We start from the raw sequence: 21,996 nt of genomic DNA, 5'->3' as shown, positions 1-21,996 counted from the left end.
CACAACCTGCCGCGTGGTCAGGGTTGTAGCCGTGCTTGGCGGGCCACCTGATTGGCTGCCACAGATGACGTAGGAGCCCTGATTCGGCGGGCGAACTATTGGATAGGGAGGATGAACAATGTTCAGGCTCCTGGAAATAAATATGAAATATAAATTTTTAATTTTTATTACTACATGTAATGGATTTAATTTCCTGTGCAGAGTAAAAGTTTTGTTCTTCATACACTAGATAATTCAGTAGCAAAAAAAAAAAAAATGTTTTCCACACATTTTACTACAGCTTCATTCGTGTGTGTACAGCAGGAACTTTGTAAGTTGGGAATGTGTAGTATGAAATAATTTTAACTTTATCTCATTTCTTTTTCATTCAAATTTAATCATTGTAATATTAAGTGAATGAAACAAATTCATGCATATTGCAACTTACAATTTGAATTTTTTTGCTGTTTTTAAATAATAGCAAGTCATCAAGCAACAACAGATTATAAAACTTAACACGCCCGGTATCACACACACCATCACAGCGTTGTCAGTGCGACTGAACACAGGCGGAGCGGCACGGAAATTAAACAAGCACTTGTGTACATCACCAACACATTGCTAGATGCCAACGTGCCAGTAGTCCATAATTAGCTTTAAACATACATACTTGGTAAGTATGCATACAGTGTTTTAACTGAGTTGGGACTCGTAGATTCTTAAAGTATTTGTCTCGGTCTTGACTGCTACAGCGGGCCAGGTCCTAGTAGTCCCATCAGAGCGCAAGGTCGCCCGCACAGGCGACGTCACGCCTTCAGGACGGCCTCCGCCGGATCCGTGTCCCCTAGACACGGTGGCGCCCACTAACTTTACCCCCCGCCAGGTCCACTGTGAGAGATTCGTCACTGAAACTTAGCGCAATTCTGTGTTACGTGTGACATCCGATTCTCATCCAGCCACCGACAAGCACCAGACTGCTGCACGATTGGCTGTTCGCTTTCCAACATGGCGGATAGGCGGAACAATTACCGATAAGCGAGATATTCACATTATCCTTGAAGTGGTTAAAACTCTTACGTCAGTAACATTACAATACATGCAAGAGATGGAACGAGGTGTAAGTGGCCGAGTGAACTACCGGGCAGTGTCGACACAGAGGTGACGACACACACGTCAATAAACAACACCTCGCATGCAACTAGTACGTCATATTTATTTGGTTCAGATGAACACACAACAGGTACATACGCCACATCACAGCTTCTAAAATATAAAACACTGCAGGTACACGGAAATACTGAATGTGCGTCGCTAAAACACCTGGGACTAGCTTCACAGTAGTGAACAGCAAGGTATGCTTATTTACGCTCTTCAAGCTCTGGTGTGAACAGTTTACGTAGTGTGGGAACGTGAAGTTGTTTCCCATCTATGGTTTTATTGTAAGGCCAATTTAAAAAAATGGTAGGTGTTTGGTGTCATTGTTATTATTTGTGTTTATAAATTCATAAAGATAGTGTATTATTTAAGCATAACACTAATGTTTCTTAAAACTTATTTCACAAAACAATTGCCCTTTTCACAATGATACATGATGCATTATACAATAAAATAATTCGCAATAAGAACGTGTGGAACAGAGTAACTCAAAAATGAAAAATTATTGGGCAAGTATTTTTGGTAAGTTTGAAAAATATGTCAAAAATGTAAAAGTAAGTTAGCAAGAGATATGTTTAAGTAAAATTGTTTTATATCCATTCAGTAATTTTTTTTATACAATTTTATTTTGTGTGTTGCAATTTACATTCTGTTAAAATGCTTATTTTTTCACGGTTTTAGTTGGTTTCATGGTTTTGGTATTGTAAGGTGTGCTAACTTGCATTTCATTGTTATGAGGTGTCGGTGTTACTTTGGTTTCACTGCAATTCACCGTAAAATCATGTTTCTACCCATAAAACAATACCAAAGAAAAACCATAAAATCAACTTCACAAACCAAGTATTTTTCTAATTAGGTAAATGCCCACCATTATTTGGAACTGAACAATGCTGAAACCTTTCTGTGTGGCATTCGTACAGACACAGGTACGACATTTAGTATTTCCATGAACGTAAATGCAGTATTCAGTACAAACAGTAGTAAAATTGTGATGTTAAAACATTTCACAACACGTTCACTACAGGAATGTGTATCTGGTATACGTATACGTGACATTTTCTCCTTTGTTTAGAATGTCATGAATAAAAACACATGAAAATGCACAAGTTGTTTACAATGCATATAAATATATCACAATGATTTTTTTTATCACCATTATTTCATTAAATTAAGCTAGGAACAATAATATATGAAAGCAGGTGTAAATATTCACAAACTCAGGCACAAAAGAAAAACATTGAAAAACTACAGCTTGTGTTATGGTTATAAACATGCAGACCTGAGGTTATCTATCTGTCAGGTTGCATGTACTTGAATTATTACCATAACCATATTAAAACTATCTAAAAAAAAAACTTGCACATGTAATGAAGATAAAAGCTACTTCTAAATCACTAAATTAAAACATTCTCTTTAAATATTCAAAGATGTTACACAACAAATAATACACATTCTTCCCCTAAATGTGCCACATTTCGAGCTACACTTTGTACTAGGCGTCTGCGAGCAGAAGATTTTCACTTCAAGTCGAGCTCGAGCGAGTTTGCTAAAATACTCGCGAGTATCGAGTCGAGTTCGAGTTTTTTTTTTAAGTTTATTGCACATAAATTTACTGTGATGAAGTAATAAAATGTGAGAACTTTTGAGAAAAATATGGAAATAAAAAAAGAAACCATTATCATTGTTAGCCTACTAAATAGATAGACCTACATTAAAGGTCTGCGAGCCTAAGAATTTTACTTTGAGCCAAGCTCGAGCGAGCCTACTTGAAAGTTCTCGAAGCTTGAGCTTTTGTGATACAGTTACACTTTTGGGAAATTATTTTTACCTTAAACTTAGTAGGTATAATGTTTGAATAAAGTATTAAAATGAAGTGGGCTTATTAATTTTGGGTAACTATTTACAGAGTGCTTTTATAATTTGCACTGCTAGGAAAAAAAAACATGTTTTCCATTGAATCTAACCTGTTTCCATTGGTTCATTAGTAACTGATATCATCCAACTAACATAACCACAGTTTACAAGTACGTATATGTTTGTGTAAATGTAACATATCTTTGGAATAATTTCATCCTTGTCAATTTTTCTGGAGTCCTTACTGAGCTTCAACTAACTGAGCACCAAAAATCATGTTGTTTGAAAAGTACATTCACATTGTTTCAACATTTCCACTTTTCGGCACAAAAATTCTGAGAGAGATTGTCATAGAGTATTAAATTCTGTTCTTCAATCTATCATGCAGAAAAATAATTTGTTCTGCACGTTCAGGAGTTAAATTAGCTCTACGATTAGAGATGGTGTTTACAGCAGAAGAGAAGCGTCTCTCGCTGGCAACCTGTGTGGCTGGAATGCTTTAGTAAAATTCTTGGTAAATATGTAGAGTCGCGGTATAAGCGGGAAAAAAATGCTAAAATTCCGAAAATACTTTTATTCTATGCTCTTTCACTTCCTCTTTTCAAATCAACCGGCGGAGATAAGAAATTCCAAATACTTTAGGAATATTGAATTTTTTAATTTTCATCACAATACCTGGGTATTCATGCGGCGATCAACATTGTTTCTGGTTTACGAGTATCTATTATGTTTCTTATTGGACAATTTTGTCACGTGACAGTTCCGTGATTGGCCAGTATTCAAATGAACCAATACGTGATTATTTATTTATTTATTAATGTTCCGTCGGAGGTATCGCAACGTAGGTGAACGACTACATCATTTCCTTCTAATGGCAAAGGAAATGTACCCGCCTCCAACTTAGGTGGGTTTTTAACGTTTCTAATTTTAAAGTCTTATTTATTTGGATATTGTTGCGCAAGTAATAAGTAACAAAAATATTTTACGTGAGTTGTTAATGTTCATCATTTGTCCGGGTTTGTTAGGTCAGGTCAGTTACATTATAAATACTTTAAAACTAAAGAACCATTGAAATTAATTCACATTATTTTTTATGTCTGCTTAGTTTGAAAGTATTAATAATGTAACTGACCTGACCTAATCGACAATTTTATTTATTACGCATTCACGAACACACGGCAAATTAACAAAAATGGCGTCAGTCTAATGGTTGTACAGGTGTTGTATTGCAAAATTAAAAAATTCTATATCTCCTAAAGTATTTGGAATTTCTTATCTCCGCCGGTTTTAATGAAAAGAGGAAGTGAAATAGCATATAATAAAAGTAATTTCGGATTTTTAGAATTTTTTTTTCGCAAATACTGCTACTCTACATGTTCAAAATTAAAAAATTGGATATCTCCTAAAGTATTTGGAATTTCTTATCTCCGCCGGTTGATTTGAAAAGAGGAAGTGAAAGAGCATAGAATAAAAGTATTTTCGGATTTTTAGCATTTTTTTTTTCGCATATACCGTTACTCTACATATTTACCAAATTGTTTAACCTCAAAATTAGTGTCAAATATCTGTAACTTGTCATTAAGTTTAATCAATTTAAAGTAATAAAAATAGAAGCATTTTACTTAATTCAATTTACACATGCAAAAAAAACTTACGCACAATAAACCTACATGGAAATTAAAGTCTTTTTCAATGTCCTGTAGTCTGAAATATGTTTACTCATATCATCAAATGTAGAGCTGTACTGAAGAAGCCGATTTTGCCAATATTTAGTTGAATCGGCATTTCTGCCAACTTCCAATACTCTTGTTAATTTTCGGCCGATATTACTGAAAAACGAAAGAGACTGCCATAACCTAAAAATCCACGAGTACCCCTTTCACTTTTCGTAGTAGTACTGCATTCTTTCAGATCACATTATTTCTTAGCAACATGTGCCAACCGTACAAATCAAGATTTAACATCTTTTTTTTTTCAATAATGTTCTTTAATTTTAATATGTCCTAAATAAATACATTACCATCACGGTAAATACACATCTCGGTTATTACGGTAACTATAGTGCAAATGTGGTAACTATCATGCTTCTGCAGTAGTTATGGTATCTACAAAGAATCTTGTTCTTTTTATGGTAATTATCTTAAGATAACTATTGGAATTGTACTGTAGTTATGGTACATCATCCATATTTCTTCGTAAGTTGTTGTTCATTTGTCTTTTCTTCATATTTATATTTACGTGCGCCATAACTGGCAGGAACTTTCATAAAAATTTTAAACGGGACTTTATATCACACATTTAATGGCGTAAATGATGAGACCCCGGACAATTTAAACGCTTTTTACAGTAAAATGCGGGAAATGTTTCCGCATAAAGCGGGAAATACTTCCGCATAAAGCAGGAAAGTGATACATTAATGCTATGCGGAAAATTAAAGAAGTAAAAAAAATTAATCACGGAAATTCGTAAATCCCGGGTACGTAAAAATGATGTGTTCATGTAAACGGTCGATCATGTTACATTATAAAGTAAAGGATAATAGTGTTGTAAGACTTTTATTCCGATATAATGAGAGTCTTTTTTTTTTATAGCTACAGTGCAAGAAAAGCTCGCTCGAATTTCGAGTTGTTGAAAAGCCACGAGCTCGAGTTCGAGTATTACTAAAAAACTCGACTCGAAACTCGAATTTCGAGTACTCGCAGGTGTCTACTTTGTACTATAGTTAGCCTTTTAGTTGCAAACTGCGAACACTCGATTCTGTAGCTTGAACGGCACTCCTTTAAGCATCTAGTGACACGGACTAGTGAATAAGAGCTCTCGGGACGCTAACATCTCTGCACGTCCCATACTGCGTCCCCGGGATGATGAGCTATCTGCTAGGTCTGTGCGAATATCCGTTTTTTTTTTAAGTGAAACTTCTAATGCGACTTCCAACAAGGTTGCGTTAAACGTTTAACGCTCCTGGGGAGGGGGAATAGAAACAGACAGAGAAGAGAGTGAATGTGTGTTTCATAGACACATAAATAGTGAGTGTGTGTCATTTCTCTATGTCCACGAGGTCTCGCCGCGTCAATTTTCTCCTTGGGGCGAACCCGTCCGCTTGATTAAGTAAGCGGCTTTTATCGTTGAATGATTTCATGATTTATTTTAGTTTGATTTGATACAATATGATTTCACTAAAAATCAATTTCTACCCATTCCTATTTTCATTTCCACATTACGAAGTTTCACTTCTTCCACACGGAGCGACTCCACGCACTATCTTTTGTTCAGATGATGTGTGGCCGTGTGCAGCTTTCCCGCTTCAACGGGTGACAACCTTGTAATTATCCATGTGTCATGCCCACGGTAAAAGACATGTCTGTCAGTGGGCACGTTACAACAAATAAAAAAAATATATATATATTTACAAATTTTAATACAAATACTTATAATTATATTCTCCATTGTGAAATTCATTAAGAAGCAAAAACCTTTTTTTCATCATTTTCATAATACAGAATGTCCATAAAACTGTATTTCATAACAGTTTATTTAGAATATTTACAACAAATCAAACACAAAATTGAAGGTAAACTAACTTAGTTTTTCTTACAAATGTTTTTTTTTTTATTTCAGTGGTTGCAAACTGCTTATTGTTTGCTTGTTTTCAACTTTGAAAAAAAAAAAAAAACAATTGGATTACAGTTTATCCACCGGTTTAGCTTTAACAACTCTGCTATTTCCTGTTCCCTTGTTGTTTCTTTGCACAATGAAACATTATGCTAAATCCTTTAAAATGTGTTTTTTTGACGTATTAACGTACATATTTCTGCCGCTGATGTTGGTTTTTGGCAAGTAAACAATGTCACAGAATTTCTGTTTGCACCAATGAACAGTTCAAACACAATATTTGTTCAGCATCGAAACTCACGGGATGACAGGAGTTTTTTTTGTCATATGTACATACATTGTACACGAGACATGGCATTGATAGTTTTGCACCTGATAAGTGAAATATTGATCCATACTTCCCGCAGTATTAATCTGATTATGTTCATGTGAATAACTAGAATTAACGGACGTGATATCGGTTACCACAAGCGTGACCATGAGGAAGGCTATCCTATTGCCAGTACTACAAGCAAACCGTCTCAAAGTACTCCAGCGAATGTAATATATTTATTCTTTGACAGAAGTGAAGATAAAAAAAAACTTTTTATCTGCAAAACTTACAAAAAGGTTCTGAAAACTCTCTCATGCGAGTTATGTTTATTCTTCAAAATAATTTAATATTAAAAGGCACTATTTTAATCAGGTACCTAATAATTCAGACACAATGTTCTATATATTATCAGAACTCTTAAAAATGTTTGTAAAACTGATTTCAAAACATTTCTTTAATATTTCACTGGTAGTAAATTCAGTAAGAAATTTCTGATATGCCAGGGATGACTCCAGAAGTATGCCTACATCTTAAACTAAACTGTAAATAATCAGCACCTTCCAGTTAGAAATATCAACCTCTTGTGTTTGATTTCTTGTAAATACTCTTAACATTTTAATCAAAATAATCCAGTTACATACATTTTTACTTAACCATTGTGTACTAATATAAAGATGTTTGTTTAAAAACTTTTTTTATTAAATTACAGCTATCAGACTGAGAAAAAACTACAATTATTCTTGTGAAAAGTTATAACTTTTACTTTGGACTTCGGAAGTTTGAAGATTCAGAATTGAACTTCTACTTCGACCCTAGAAAAGTGAACTTCGAACACCCCTAAAGGTTTTTAAACTGTCACAAAAAAAAAAATTGGATGAAAAAATTTTCCTTCTCTTACTACTTAAATTTGATATTTGCATTCAAACTGGATTCGCAAAGACCTACTTCTATTAAAACAGCCATGTAAACATTTATATTTACATAACAATAAATTAGCAATTTAAACATAATTCAAACAACATAAACACAATTCCAAATATTAATATAAAACTCTTTTCCACCGAAACTGGTGTTTTGGAAAATAACATGGTCACAAGTGGTGTGGCATTTTGTACACACATATACAACTACAGGCAAGCACTGATACCAACACCTCAGTATTCAACTACCGTCAAAGAAATTGTTTCGAGAATGTACACAACAAATACCTACACTTTCATGTACAAAAAAAAATTTCAGCAAATTATTTTAGTGTCACAGTTTGTTTAGGGAGTTTGCACTCACAATAAAAATAACTAGTGAAATTTATCATCACTATTGCCAATTGCGAGACATTACATTTCATGTAATTCTTTTCTTAAACAACGGTGAAGTATTGAGTGTCAAAAAATACTGGTATCGTCACATTTAAAAATTCCAAAAGGAAACCAGCATTATCATTCCTTTTTTAAGTGTTTGTAGAAAAAGTTCCATGCAAGCATTCAACTTCAGTTTTAAAATACTGATTGCTAGAGGCGCACCAACACAACTTTACCATCCACAGATTCAATTACTAATTGGTTTATTACGTTAAGTACAGCAATTGCAACATTTGTGTGTATCTATCTACTCCTGCGCATTGTCGACGCAGATGAGAATATACAAATTTGGTCTTTCCTGTCTATTGCAACTCTTTTTGAGTTCGTGAGAGTGTTGCAACTGCATGAGAAAAATGTTTCAGAGACTAACTAACCCTGGTAACATAATGCATCTACAGACATCTAAATTAATTAAATGTAACTTTATCAATGTCGAATGCAACGTAGACCACCAAGTCTGAGATTATTTCTTCAAACTTGACGCGGATACAAACACATAGCTTTCCAGCAAATACTCAACGAAATAACAAATATTTCATTGTAATCTAAGAGAAGTAAACCTGTTGCAAATCACATTGTGTAACTATTCACATTTATCTTAAAATACATGATTGTACAATAAAATATGTATGCACAAAAGGACTTTATTTAAACAAGAGCAAAGGGAACAGCGGAATGGCTGAAGTAAGATAATGGGACAAACTGCAAACAATTGACTTAACTGCAAAAATTTTTTTCTTAAAATTTAAAAGCATCCCTCCTTCATAATTTTGTTTTTTTAACAATGATAACCATTAAAAATGAAAAAAATTATTCCGGTTGCATGAAAGCACAAACAAGTATTTGTAAAAAAAAAAAAAAAAAAAAAAAACACGACCTTTAGGTAGGAGCAGCAATTTTTGTGGAGAAATCCGAACCGCCCTTCTGACTGCAACAAGGTTCCGGACACGCAAGCTGATCCTTTCGATTTGATCGCTGGCCGTCTGCGTTTTTTGCTTCCGCAGTGACGACTTACTGGTTCGTGGCGTTCTAGCATCCCCAATCGCGGAACGCAGGCGGGCAGTTGGTGCAGTGTTTTAACCGTCGGCTAGTCTCGAAATATTTTTCCCAAAAAATTTATGTTATCACGAACGTGTTAAAAACAAAAGATCGCTGTTCAGTTTGGATGGTGGTGCCGGGAGGTCGGGAGGTCGGGAGGGAGGGACTACCGCACGTTGTCCCAGTGCTGCAGCACGCTGAGCAGCACGGCCGAGCTGTCCCCGTCGCTGTCCGCGTCGCTGGGCTCCGAGGGCGGGCCCCCCTCCTCGCTGAGCAGCGGGGCCTTCAGCTCGGAGCCGGAGCCGCGCATCACCGCGCCGGGCCGCGCCGCCTCCCGCGCGTGAACCACCTTCTGGCGCGCGTGCACCAGGATGCCTCCCAGGCACACCAGCAGGCCCAGCACGTTGACGGGGCTCAGGCGGTCGCCCGTCCACTCCACGGCCAGCACCACCGTCACCGCCTCCTGCCGACACCCCGGACACGCCCCGTCACGTCGACGCTCGCCGCTCTCGCTTCGAGACACAGGAGGGCTCGTACAAGCTTGCACAAGTGATGGAACTGAAACATCTTTGGGGAGTCAAACCTCGACTCGTTAAGTATAGTATATTGTAAGGGATAAAACGACAGATAGAAAGAGAGAGAGATTGAGACAACAAGAGAGAAAGAGATAGAGAAAGAAACCTCGACTCATTAAGTATATTGTAAGGGGTAAAACGACAGAGAGAAAGAGAGAGAACGAGAGTGAATGAGAGAGAACAAGAGAGAGAGAGAGAAAAAAAAAGAATGATTAATAAACAATGAAAATGAAATACACCATAAAGAAAAACGGTGCATGTTACTGTTTCTTCAAACAATTATACAATTTGGAACATGCCAAAAATCTGACTGTCTCAACAGCGCTCTCTACTCTGCTGGTTGAATAAGGTGGAATGTGAGCACGCTGGCAGCAAATATGAAATTCTTGGCATTCACAGCTGACTGTACAGGATACCTGTAACTATTTTCTGAAACAAGCGCATGCGCACATTTTGTCTTATTCTTTTGTTCATATATCTGTCTCGGTTATATATTTTTTTTGGGTGGGGGACAAATCATTGTCCAAACAGGAGAATGAAAACAAGCCCAGCAACTTATATAGCATAGTGCTCTCTTTATATCGCTTTGGCCAAGTACCTATTATCTGTTTTTTTCTAATCAGAAACTATTCACAATGTTTCATGAAAACGTTGCATTAAAATTCAGCCTTGAAATTTTACTCTCATCACATTCAAAGAAGTTTCACTTCAAAAAATTATCTCTTAAAAGAGAATATAGAGTGGAATTTTGGAAATTAATTTTCCTGTATTTGTTCAAGATCATCATCTTACAATATTCAATTTTTACTTCTATGGAACTGTAACTGAAAGATGCCATTTTTGTTTTATTAGTTTTTGTCAACATGTGTTTATATAAATATATATTAATATTACAAATTTTGGTTGTGTTTAAGCGAAACACATAATAGTGACCAACTACGACAAATAGATTCTTCTGAGATAATAATAGTTTTTTTAGCATGGAATTTTTATTTCTTTCAGAATGACTATAACTGCAATAAATTTTAATTAAAAAAAAAAGTTTTTAGAAAATGAAGCTTTTTAAAATGTACTAGGAAGTAAAATAGCGTTATTTATTAAAATACAATATGACCATAAAATATATATAAATTCTTGCAATATGGTTATGTCCCCACGAGCCATAGGTAAAATTCGGAGAACTTTGGAACTGTTTGGGCAAGGCTCTGATCCCTGAGACGAAGGCTCCAACTGCCGAGTTCACTTTTTACAAATATTAGACACGTTAAGTGTGCAATAAATAGAGAACCGTGAATTTCGCAGGTTCAATGACCTCCAGGAAAGACTCCAATATCCTCTACACACTCGGGCAAATGCCAACTGTTCATTGGCTGCTGACTTGTGAGTCGTCTCGACTGGGTGGCCTGTGATTCGACATTTCTATGAGGGAGGGTCTCTAATTGGCCCTCAGTCCTCCAGATTAACAGAGAACCAATGACAGAAGCAGCACTAAGGTATAATTATTTGAATTTTAGCATAACACGAAATGAATCCGCGAAATTCACGGGTCTCTAGCAATAAACTATGTTTTAAACTAGGACTCTATGTGTTTTTATATTTAAAATTTCATCAAAATATAATGAAGTAAATTTTTTCCAGATTTGTTTGGATAATAATAACTGATTTTCAAGATGGCGTGGCGGCCAAAATTATAAATGGCATAATCTTTATGTATCAAAAACCTGAACAAGCATGTAAAATTTCAGCTCTCTGGTTCAAGCGGAAGTGGTTTGAATTCAACTTGCAAGATTAGAGTTAAACAGAATAACAAACAAACATGTGAAGTTGAATAAAAGCTTGTAATAATATTGCCAATAGACACTATTTTACGTTCATTCAAAAATCGACAAACGGCAACATCATAAGTATTGAAAGTGACGACGGCAGGCTTGAAGGCAGCACCTTGAAGACGCAGGCGATGGACAGCGTGAGGCTGGAGGTCTGCCCCACCACCAGGAACTCCGACACCTCCATGGCGAAGGCCAGCAGCGCCCCGCCCACCGTCGTCAGCACGATGTGCGCGGCCAGCGACGAGCTCTCCGCGCGGTACAGGAACAGGTTGTCCACCACGCTGCGCCCTGCGACCACCCGGCGGGCACGCAGCTCAGACGAGCGCGTCGCACTTCCGGCACTTCCGACACTTCTCTGGCCCAGGTCGCACGTCAGACAAACATGTATACATGCAAGTGTGCGAGTGTGCAAGTGTGCCAGTGTGCGAGTGTCTAAGTATGCAAGTATGCCAGTGTGCGAGTGTCCAAGTATGCAAGTATGCCAGTGTGCGAGTGTCCAAGTATGCAAGTATGCCAGTGTGCGAGTGTCCAAGTATGCAAGTATGCCAGTGTGCGAGTGTCCAAGTATGCAAGTATGCCAGTATGCAAGTGTGCAAGTGTGCTGCTTCATTTCTACCTCCCCTGCCGTCCCCTCCTCCACTGGTTCCCCCACCACACTTTGTGCAGGTGGCGCTGCAAGCGAGAAAACAACAAAGCAGTAGGCCTACTCGTGCATGCGCTTATCTAAGACTGTTTGAGTTACTCTTTGGTTGAACCAAAACCTCTACAACGCTCACGGTTGATACTATTGAAATTGATAACTGGGACATTATTTTATGGACAATTGTACGTACATGCACCAGATACAGTAACTAAAAAATTGGAAGACTGCCAACTAACGCAAAATTTTGAATCTTTAATGCAAAAAGATATATTTTGGATACTGTCTTCTCAACCTCCAGAAACCAAACATTTTTCACATAAGAGAGTTTTCCATCTTCAGTGACGATGTAAAGACGGACAGTAACGTACCACTAACGTGCCAATAACTCGTAACTTCCGAGTCGAGAACACCAAACAAAAACTCACTGTAAATTTTTTTTTTTTTAAAAAGTTTGAAAATTTGTGTTGTGTGTTAGATGTGTCATATTTTAGCAAATAGTCAAATTGTTTTTTTTCTCTCGACACAGCAGATTGAGCGTATGTTCGAGCAGCCTTGATCACAGACGATCATGTTGCAGCGTCGCTGGAGACTTCATCCAGCACGGACAGTCTCTCGCTCTTCAACATGTCATACCAGTGTTTGGACTCAGCAATGCAACCATGCTAATGGAACCATACAGTTCAACTTTATATGAAAAAAATATTTTTAACAAGTTAAAATTTTATTGAAAAGTTTGTTAGGCCTTAAGTCATGGCTAGGGAAAATATTTTGTGGTGAAATGATGATAAAACCGCAATAACACTAGAAAGCATATAAATACACCATATAACACAGAAATGTAATTAAAATCATGAAACAAATCAGCATTATTAATCAAAACATAGTCTAATGACGAAAACATAATCTTTTAAATATCAAACACAATTTAAGTAATCTATTTAGCATGAAGTTTGTACCACATTTAATGAAGAAAAAAAAATTTAAAAAGTTTACTTTGTTTTGATCTTGCAACTGACATTACATTACGATGTTAGTACATTTTTCAAACACAAAAATACTATATTCGTTCTGAATAGTTAGACATGCTTATTAAAAAAACATCATGTAAAACAGCACTGTTTGGGAGAAATTAGTACCATGGAACATTTAGGTGTCACATTTGTTCAGTAATACGTTATCTTTTTTAATAACCAGAGTTCATAAAAAATAAATACCAATAACACCGAAATCTCCCGTTTTTAAAACAAAATTGGTCTGGAAATAAAACCATAAAACCTCATCTCTAGATCCAGCAGGTAAAAGTTTAGAAAAATAAACGTCTGCAGCCCGGGCCTCCCTGCCGACACGAGCTACCAACCTTCGAACGCCACGGCGAAGGGCAGCACGCCCACGATCATCCACGGCTGCACGAAGAAGATCATGTCGAGGGGGTTGTGCAGTCCCAGCTTCGACTTCTGCATGACGAGCTGGGCCAGGGTCCACCGCACGCCGCTGCGACACGCACACCGTCGAGTACATCAACAAATAAGACATATCCATATAAAACTAGAACACATCAATAAAAATTAATTTTACAACAATTTAAAAATACACGCGCGTGAGAGTGCTCAGCCCTGCTCGGCACGGCGGACAGACACGCGCGTGAGAGTGCCCGGCACGGCTCGACGTACCTCATGAGCGACGCCATCAGGACCAGGATGAACCCCACGGTGTCGAACTGCGTGGCCTTGTACGTGAACAGGAACAGCCCCGCGGCGATCATCAGGACAATCAGCACCAGGGACCACGACTGCAACAGGCGGGCGTCGAGGCGTCACGAGCAACACCATCGCACACATCGCAGGTTCCACGCCGCGCGTGGACACCACGTTTTATGGCCATGCAGTTCAATATTCATGGGACCATAATATGGTCACCTTTTAATACTAAGGTTTGTTACAGAATTCAATCAAAATTTTTATATAATTTCTAAATCTAAATGCACACATTTTTATACTGCACCAAATATTTTTTCGGGGATTGTAAAATACAATCTCAGGAAGGCTACACCTGTCGCTCAAAAGAATATTTTCTACTGTAACATACTTAAAAGGATTCAAGACATAAGAATAAAGCAAAGTTTTAGAAACTTCTACATACAAGAAAACTCACTACCATATTTTTTTGGAAAAATAAAATTTCTCAGATTTTTCCCCAACTTAAAATGAACCAAAAACTATGGCATCAGTATTATTTCAGATGAAACTTCACATTGTTTCTTTACATTATTCTGAGATATTTGTATCAACCATTCTTTATTACATGTCATTGTTAACCCTTGGAACAAAACTAACTTTACATCACACAATAACCATACTTTTGTATTAATTATCACTATAACTTATATGTAAAACCTATGCACAGAAAACACTTTCTATTGATGAAAGTTTTGTAATATCAAGGTTTCTACTGAGGTTTAACTGAATATCCATATCTAGCTCATCTTTAAATTCAAAATTTTGAAGTCATTAACTTAATCGTAATACAGTTTAGGAATTGATAAAAAGAAAAGATCAAATTTTATCATTTAAAACAATAATATTATTTTTAAAGGCCACTTATTTCCACAAATAAGCATTGATTGAAAATTGAAACTGTACTTCAGAATACAACTTAAGTTTTTTTATTAGTCCCTGAGCAAAAAAAAAATAATTGTAAAGAATCATGTATTTTAAGTATTCACCATTATTGTTAACATAACATGAGTAAATGACATGTCCGTGATCAAACGAGACATACCCTATTTTTTTCTTTCTTATCAACTTGGTTCATAGATTATTTCTACAAAGTTGTGCATTTAATATTCAGAGTTTTGATCATTAACTACTTATGCATTGTGTCAATTTTTAAAAATCACTCAATATGATTTGATAGAGGCGAAAGTCCTGAAGATACTACCTTTTTCTCTAGCTTGAAGAGAATGGAGAATCCAAGAATGAAGATCACAGACGTGGATTTTGTCATGGTGTACCTGGAACAAACAAACATAAAAAAAAAATGTTCCAAGTTATTGGCATTAGAGGTGATTCGTTACAAAGTTCGTTTATAATATTTTGTTGTGCACTAGAAAATCTGACATAAAAATATTAAGCTGTAGTAAATTCAAGGTTTCACATTAAATAGCACAGGGCTGACATATCACTTAAATCATTGTTTGATCTCACTTATAGTTTACTTATAAAATCTTTTTTTGAATATCCAAGATGCACTGAAATCAAGGTTTCATATTAAATGACACAGGGCTGACATATTATTTATTTGTTGCGAAATACTATTCATAGTATAATATATCTGGTTTCCTTATAATCACTCCAGACCCCATTCTATTTTTTATATTTTTTTTAAAATTCTATTTCTTGAATGTTTGTAAAATGCCCATGAACAGTCGGGCAACTAACAACATGATGTGTAGGCACCACTCTCGGACAGGCGCTACATACCTGCAGGGACTACAACAGACAAAGGCACAAGGCACAAGACAAATACAGAAGTACATACATAAAGGCATTGAAAAAACAAGGGCAGACCATACAAACAAATAATACTTGACACAAATCTCACATCGTCGCTTGGCAAACGATACCGCCTTAACTCACATTTCTAACGAAATTGACTTTTTGGTTCCAACACATTCTAGCTGACTTTTGCATTCACTGATACTATTTTTTTACGGCAAAAATCCTAGAGATAGCAGCACCAGAGCACAGAAATGGAACAGCTTAAATACACAAAGCAGAATTACTAACTGCAGTAGGTCCCATGCTTGCAGTGTAGGAGTGTAGTTAATTACCCTTGCTTTATAGCAAAAGAAAAATAAAAGTATTTTAAATGTTGTTTTAAAATAAAATAGCATTACATTAATTACATACATACTATACTTATTTGAAAAAGAGCAGTTTTTTGACCCTCATATACAGTTACTGAAATGTTAATTAGGCACTATTGTTAGCTAAGCGACGATATACGTATTCATATGACATTAAATGTTTATGGACAAGACGTGGTTATATTTAATATAGAAATGAAAGTAAAGCATTACTATTTATAAAAAATATATTTGTTTATATTTACTTCAAGCCTGATAATAATTACTACTTTTGAAAGGTAGCACATGACTTTTCATACCTTTTGAAGGCCAAGGAGATAATCATATTTATCTAGGTTGTTGGAATTTGTTCATTTGGCTGTATATATTATTTATTGTTATTATTGTGAAGTGTACAAACCACAGCCTGTAAGCAAAATAAGTTGAAGGTTAAATAATCTTTTCCTCTACTCAGCAAAAAAAAAAATAATTATATTCACCCTTGATTAGAACAGCACAACCTCAATTCATACTCATTCATTGACTTTCGGTTAGAAAAATCATACGTAGGCCATTGCTAGTTTGAACCGACGGCCCCCCCCCCCCCCCCCCCCCGAAATTTTTTATGCCATTTTATCAATGATTTACTCAATTATTTTATAATATTATTCCTTTTTTAGTATTATATTTTATCACATTTTGCATTAATTTAAACTGATTTTCTAATAATAATTTTGGTCATATCAGGTAACACTTCCATCCTGAACCAACAGATAACTGCTTTTGATGAGGAAAGTGCGGGGTCGCCGATTTGATTTACAAGATCCCTTTTGATTATCAAAGCACCGGAAAACGTATTTTCACATTAGAAGCTATAATTATGTAAATAATATATACATTTTTCTCGTCTTTTAACCACCCCCCCCCCCCCCTTGTGGGCACCCCTGGGAGAGAAGCAACGCAGTATGCGCTCACAGGGATATCTGGTTGAGCTCCAGCCCCCAGTTGGAGAAGGCGACGTCCAGGCCGCTGGCGACGCCCGCGGGGCCCAGCCGGGCCAGGAAGTTGTCCCAGGAGAGGGCCACGCGGCTCTGGCCCGAGTAGCAGGCCCACGCCACGCGGTACAGCCACGCCAGCAGCAGCTTCAGCACCAGGTGCACCAGCACCACCGACAGCGGGAAGTGGAAGTCCTGCAACGCGAGCGTGTCGGCGCCACCGCTCCCGGGGCACCTGCTCTGCCCCGCCTGCACGGCCGCGAAGCCACTGTTTCCCCCCCCCGGTAACGGTCCGCGCCGTGTTGGTCTGACGCCCGAAAACATCGGCTGCATCGGGAAAACAAGTTTCAAATGACTTCTTTTACATGGGATGGACGGAGACTCCGTTCTTACTTACTGACCGCCGTCACACACACGGGGTCGAGCAAACACTTCCGCGAGGCCCCGGGCGAATATGGCGATGGGAAGGTAAAAACGTGAAGTCAGGCTGTCTGTCAACATGATCCTTCGGACATACATTTGTGATGTCATTATAAACAGTTCTTTCTTCTTTAAAAATGTCAATGAACCATTAAGTCATAAAACAACTTGTGGAGGTCCACACAACAATTTCTTTCCTAAACAAAGGCTGGCTTGAAAGTGTCAGGGTTACCGCCTCTAGAAAATATCCCTGAGTTTTTCCTGTTTCCCTTGTCCAATGAAACATTTCTTCCTGTCTCATCCAATAATCTCGTAAAACAAATAAAATACTTTGAACTAAAAAACAAATAATATCCAAACTCATTTCAACCACACACAACAGGTGACTCCATAGTTCGTACCCTCTTGAGCAATCAAAAACTAAGGAGTTTTTAAAGACCCTTTTCTTCATCACCTTTATTACTATCAAGAGGTAGAAAACCATTTGCAACATCACAAATGTACTTCGAGAAAATAACAATGTTCAATAGTTAACGCACAAAAAATAATTCTGTTGGTTCAATTCTTACAGATAAGCCTCTACTGTCCAGAATTATCTCTGGAATACATCTAACCCGAGCAGTTTATCTGAATTTTATACCACAACCATTTACTATTATCAATAATTATATTTACTTTAAAAGTTCAAAGGAAGACAATAAAACACACATTTTTAGTTTAAAGGTGAGATACAAACTGTGAATAACAAATTAAATAAATTTAATTAATTAATCAATTAAAATAATATATTCACGTGGCCTGAAATTTGCAAACCGTACTGGGCATGCACAAAGCCTTGTCTGCTGCCACTAAGCGGACGCGTCTCACCAAGGAGAAGAATATTAATTTGCCAGACCTTACTATGTGTATGATAATATGGCAGACATAGAGAAATGACACTCATGTGTTAATCCAGGTTAGGAGCTAGCTGTAGGCCAAATTTCATTCAAATCCATTTAACCGTTTTTGCGTGATTGAGTAAAAAACATACAAACATACAAACAAACTCACATTCGCATTTATAATATTAGTAAGGATCTTAAACCTTCTATCACAAAATAAAAACCAAATTTTCAGTTACCTAGTTACAGCGACAGCATTGGACCCATAATTTATTATTATTTATTTATGATGTAAGTTGCTAGGTATATTAAAAATTTGGGAGTAGAAATCTAAATTTAAAACAGAGAGCTACACACAATTTTAAATACGTGCATGACATTTGCTGATGAAAAGAAAACTTGGTTGCAGGATGATCGCGGATGCTGACGCGTCGCACAGACAATGTTGCGTCGCCAAGCACGGCCGTGAGAACGTGAACGGTGCACGGAAGAGGAACTCCATGTGGTAGGAAATAGAGAAACAGAACTGTTGTTCAGTTGACTTTACATCTTATGATACAGTGCCTATTACACGTTATTTCAAAAGTTATGAATATACCTACTTAATCTTACCATTATTGTGAAAATACACTAGCAGTTTGCCTGATGGGAAAGTATTTGATCCTCATTCCTGATGAATCACCAAAAATGCTAATGCAACTGACTTTTATTTATAAACAGGAGCCTAAATAACAAATTCCATAAATTTCTAACTGCAAAAATGACAAGATCCCAAACGAACTTTCACTCCCTTAGGGTATGAATTTTCAACACGCTCTCGTTAGTGCTTACCTACGTTATACGAGGAACTCCTATGCAAAATTTCACGCTTTCCAGACCCAACGGTTTAAGCTGTGCCATGTCTTTCAGTCAGCCAGTGTTATAGAGTTTTATTAAGTGGATTACACAGTAATTTTACTAGACATGTGCTACCTACTGTACGTGTTTTACGGAAGTAATAATATTGATTTTTTTTTTTTTAAATTTATGAAAAAAGCAATGCATGTTCATACATATGTATGACTTGCAGGGGCGTAGCCGGGAGGGGGGGGGGGTTAGGGGTTCAAACACCCCCCCCCCCCCTTAGCTACAAATGTTTATTTAAATTTCTTGTTCATCACTCAAACAAATTTCATATTAAAAATTAATAAAAAAATTTACCATTACAATATTTAAATTTAAGTACCGAAAACTGCTAAAATAGCACTATTTTACACCTTAAAATCCAAATTTTCCTGGGGGAGGACCCCGGACCCCCCGCTTTAATACGGGGGGGGGGGGGGGGCATGCTTCTTAACACCCCCCTACACAAATCCTGGCTACGCCACTGATGACCTTACATGTTCCCTACCGACGTTGCCAACGCGAGCCGACGGAGCGCACGCACCTTGAGGAAGAGCCGCTGGTAGAAGGTGAGGCCGACGGACAGCGAGAAGTACAGCAGGATGAGCGCCACGCTGCGCAGCACGAACCTCACGCAGGGGGCGCTGCACGGCTTGGCGCGGCCCGTCTCCCGCGCGTCGGGGTCGCCGTTCAGGACCAGCTTCGACATGACTCCCGTGGCCCGCTCACCTGCACGCACGGTGCCACGCGAACATGCAAGGGAGTTCCCCTGGCAAGGTTTTTAAAATAATTTGAAGTTTTCCGAAAAAATAAAATAAAGACGATTCAGTCTCCACCATCCCTAGATCTGCACTAGTTCAAACAGAACCTTGATTACACCAGTTTACAGTGCGTGTGACTCTACACTTAAAGACCATCTGGAAAAATAATGTGTTTCATAGTCTGGGTGACGGCATACCGGAGCATGACATTTACACCTAAAATTACTCTATCACTGAGGAATTTCCATATAAATTTTTTTCTTGCTGCAAAGTAAATTCCCTGACTTTGCCTGACCAATTTCAACTTCCCTGACTTTCCAGAACATGGACACCCTGCAACGGCACGCACAGTCATGGACCATGTATATACGGTTTCAAGTACACGTATACATATCTGTGTTTGTACTTACCTCTTAGTTTGTTTCTATTATATATGTAAATCCAAACAAATTTATTCTGTTACCTAAATTTAATTAATCAAATTAATGTTATTTACCAAAGAACTAGGCTAGCCAAACACTTACCAAATTTTCTCAAATATGACGGCAAATATTCAACTGTCAAACCAAAAAGTTGATAAAGTTATGTCTAGAAAAATGTACATGTTCTTGGAATATTTACAATTCTCCATACACTGCAAAATATCTGATTTATATCCTAAACTTTACAAACTCTTTCATTAATTTATTTTCTGTCCATAAGAGCCAGCTTTTGATACTACAAATCCATTAACTGCATTCATATCAAATATATTCATTGATACATAGTAATGATCTGTTTTTTTGGGAGACTTAGGAATGACAGTGATTCAAAGTTGAAACCCACAAGTCGGAGAATATTTCTGATTCTACCCTCATTGTATAGTGAGTATCAGGTGATTAGCATATATCTGTACAGTTGCTAAAAAAAATTCTTCCAGATACTCAATAAATATTGAAGTGCAAGAAATGTAAAATAAAAATTTAATTTTAAGAGTCGCTGATTTCGAAAAAAAAAAAAAAATAGATTTACAAAAAATTGCAAAAACTTACCATAAAAACATGTTCAAGAACAAGGCAACCACGCCTCAGTCCCTTATCAAAAACAGCCCGGTAATCTCACAATGTAATCTATTTACACATGACCCCAGCCCTTTAAAGATGCTAAAATAACAAAGGAAGTAAGATAGAGAAACTGAAACAAAGATAAAATTAGGTTAGTGATTAAAAGAATTTATGAAAGTCTAAATCAACATTCATAAAATACTAAAAACATATGGAGCTTTCACAAAGACCCGAATATGACGTTTGATAGTAAACATGCAGACGCCATTTCTTCAAGTCTTCAGGGTCACCAACAGTTGCCACCAATCGAAACCAATGCTGATGCCGCGTAGAGACAGGAACTTTTTCCCGAAAAAAAAAAATCTAAAGGCCTACTAGACTGCAACAAGGTATACCCAAACCATATGAATGGTGGCCGTTTGCGATAGAAGTCGTTGCCTTGTCTGCCCATAGCCACTCAACACGCGTTTGCTTCCGCACTGGACAACTGTGATTGGTGATGTAACAGTGGACACCCACCTGGAAGAAATTCACCCAATCACGAAACACAGACGATGCTACAGTGTTTTAACTTTCAGGTTGGCATAAGGTTCAATTCTAAAAGGAGGGTGGAGTAGAATCAAAATTATAAGGGGACTTCAATGTACTACACGTACCAATATGGCGGCTTTTTTATTAACAAATATAATACCCATATCTTTATTAGAGGATAAATTGGAGAAAACTTTCAACTTATATAATTACATTCGCATTGATAAAAACTATTTTTGAACTTCTTATATAAAAAAATACTAACCATAGGTATTTTGATTTA

General features: G+C 37.1%; 1 protein-coding gene across 1 annotated transcript; it reads right to left on the bottom strand.

The window, feature by feature from the left end:
- Positions 1 to 1,172: 1,172 nt before the first annotated feature.
- LOC134540945 (solute carrier family 35 member C2) lies at positions 1,173 to 21,672 on the bottom strand. The gene is made up of 8 exons (XM_063384031.1): positions 21,171 to 21,672; positions 19,923 to 20,107; positions 17,176 to 17,390; positions 15,294 to 15,366; positions 14,027 to 14,145; positions 13,714 to 13,847; positions 11,826 to 12,001; positions 1,173 to 9,772 (listed from the first exon to the last, which is right to left on the bottom strand). Exons 2-8 carry the CDS (start codon positions 20,085 to 20,087, stop codon positions 9,476 to 9,478), a joined length of 1,179 nt encoding a protein of 392 aa, XP_063240101.1. The 5' UTR covers positions 20,088 to 20,107; positions 21,171 to 21,672; the 3' UTR covers positions 1,173 to 9,475.
- Positions 21,673 to 21,996: the final 324 nt, after the last annotated feature.

The sequence above is a fragment of the Bacillus rossius genome, chromosome 17 (genome assembly GCF_032445375.1).
Source record: "Bacillus rossius redtenbacheri isolate Brsri chromosome 17, Brsri_v3, whole genome shotgun sequence".
Classification (NCBI taxonomy): domain Eukaryota; kingdom Metazoa; phylum Arthropoda; class Insecta; order Phasmatodea; family Bacillidae; genus Bacillus; species Bacillus rossius.
The sequence above is the reverse complement of the archived record's forward strand: the minus strand, read 5'-3'. Positions and strand labels throughout refer to the sequence as shown.

What these genes read in the sequence shown, in the direction of transcription:
- LOC134540945 (XM_063384031.1), bottom strand. Translation starts at nt 20,087, where the DNA reads ATGTCGAAGCTGGTCCTGAACGGCGACCCCGACGCGCGGGAGACGGGC. An exon ending in GAGCTCAACCAGATATCCCT is followed by an intron (nt 15,367 to 17,175) that starts GTGAGCGCATAC and finishes TGTTTGTTCCAG; the next exon opens with GTACACCATGACAAAATCCA. An exon ending in TCTTCAAGCTAGAGAAAAAG is followed by an intron (nt 14,146 to 15,293) that starts GTAGTATCTTCA and finishes CGCCTGTTGCAG; the next exon opens with TCGTGGTCCCTGGTGCTGAT.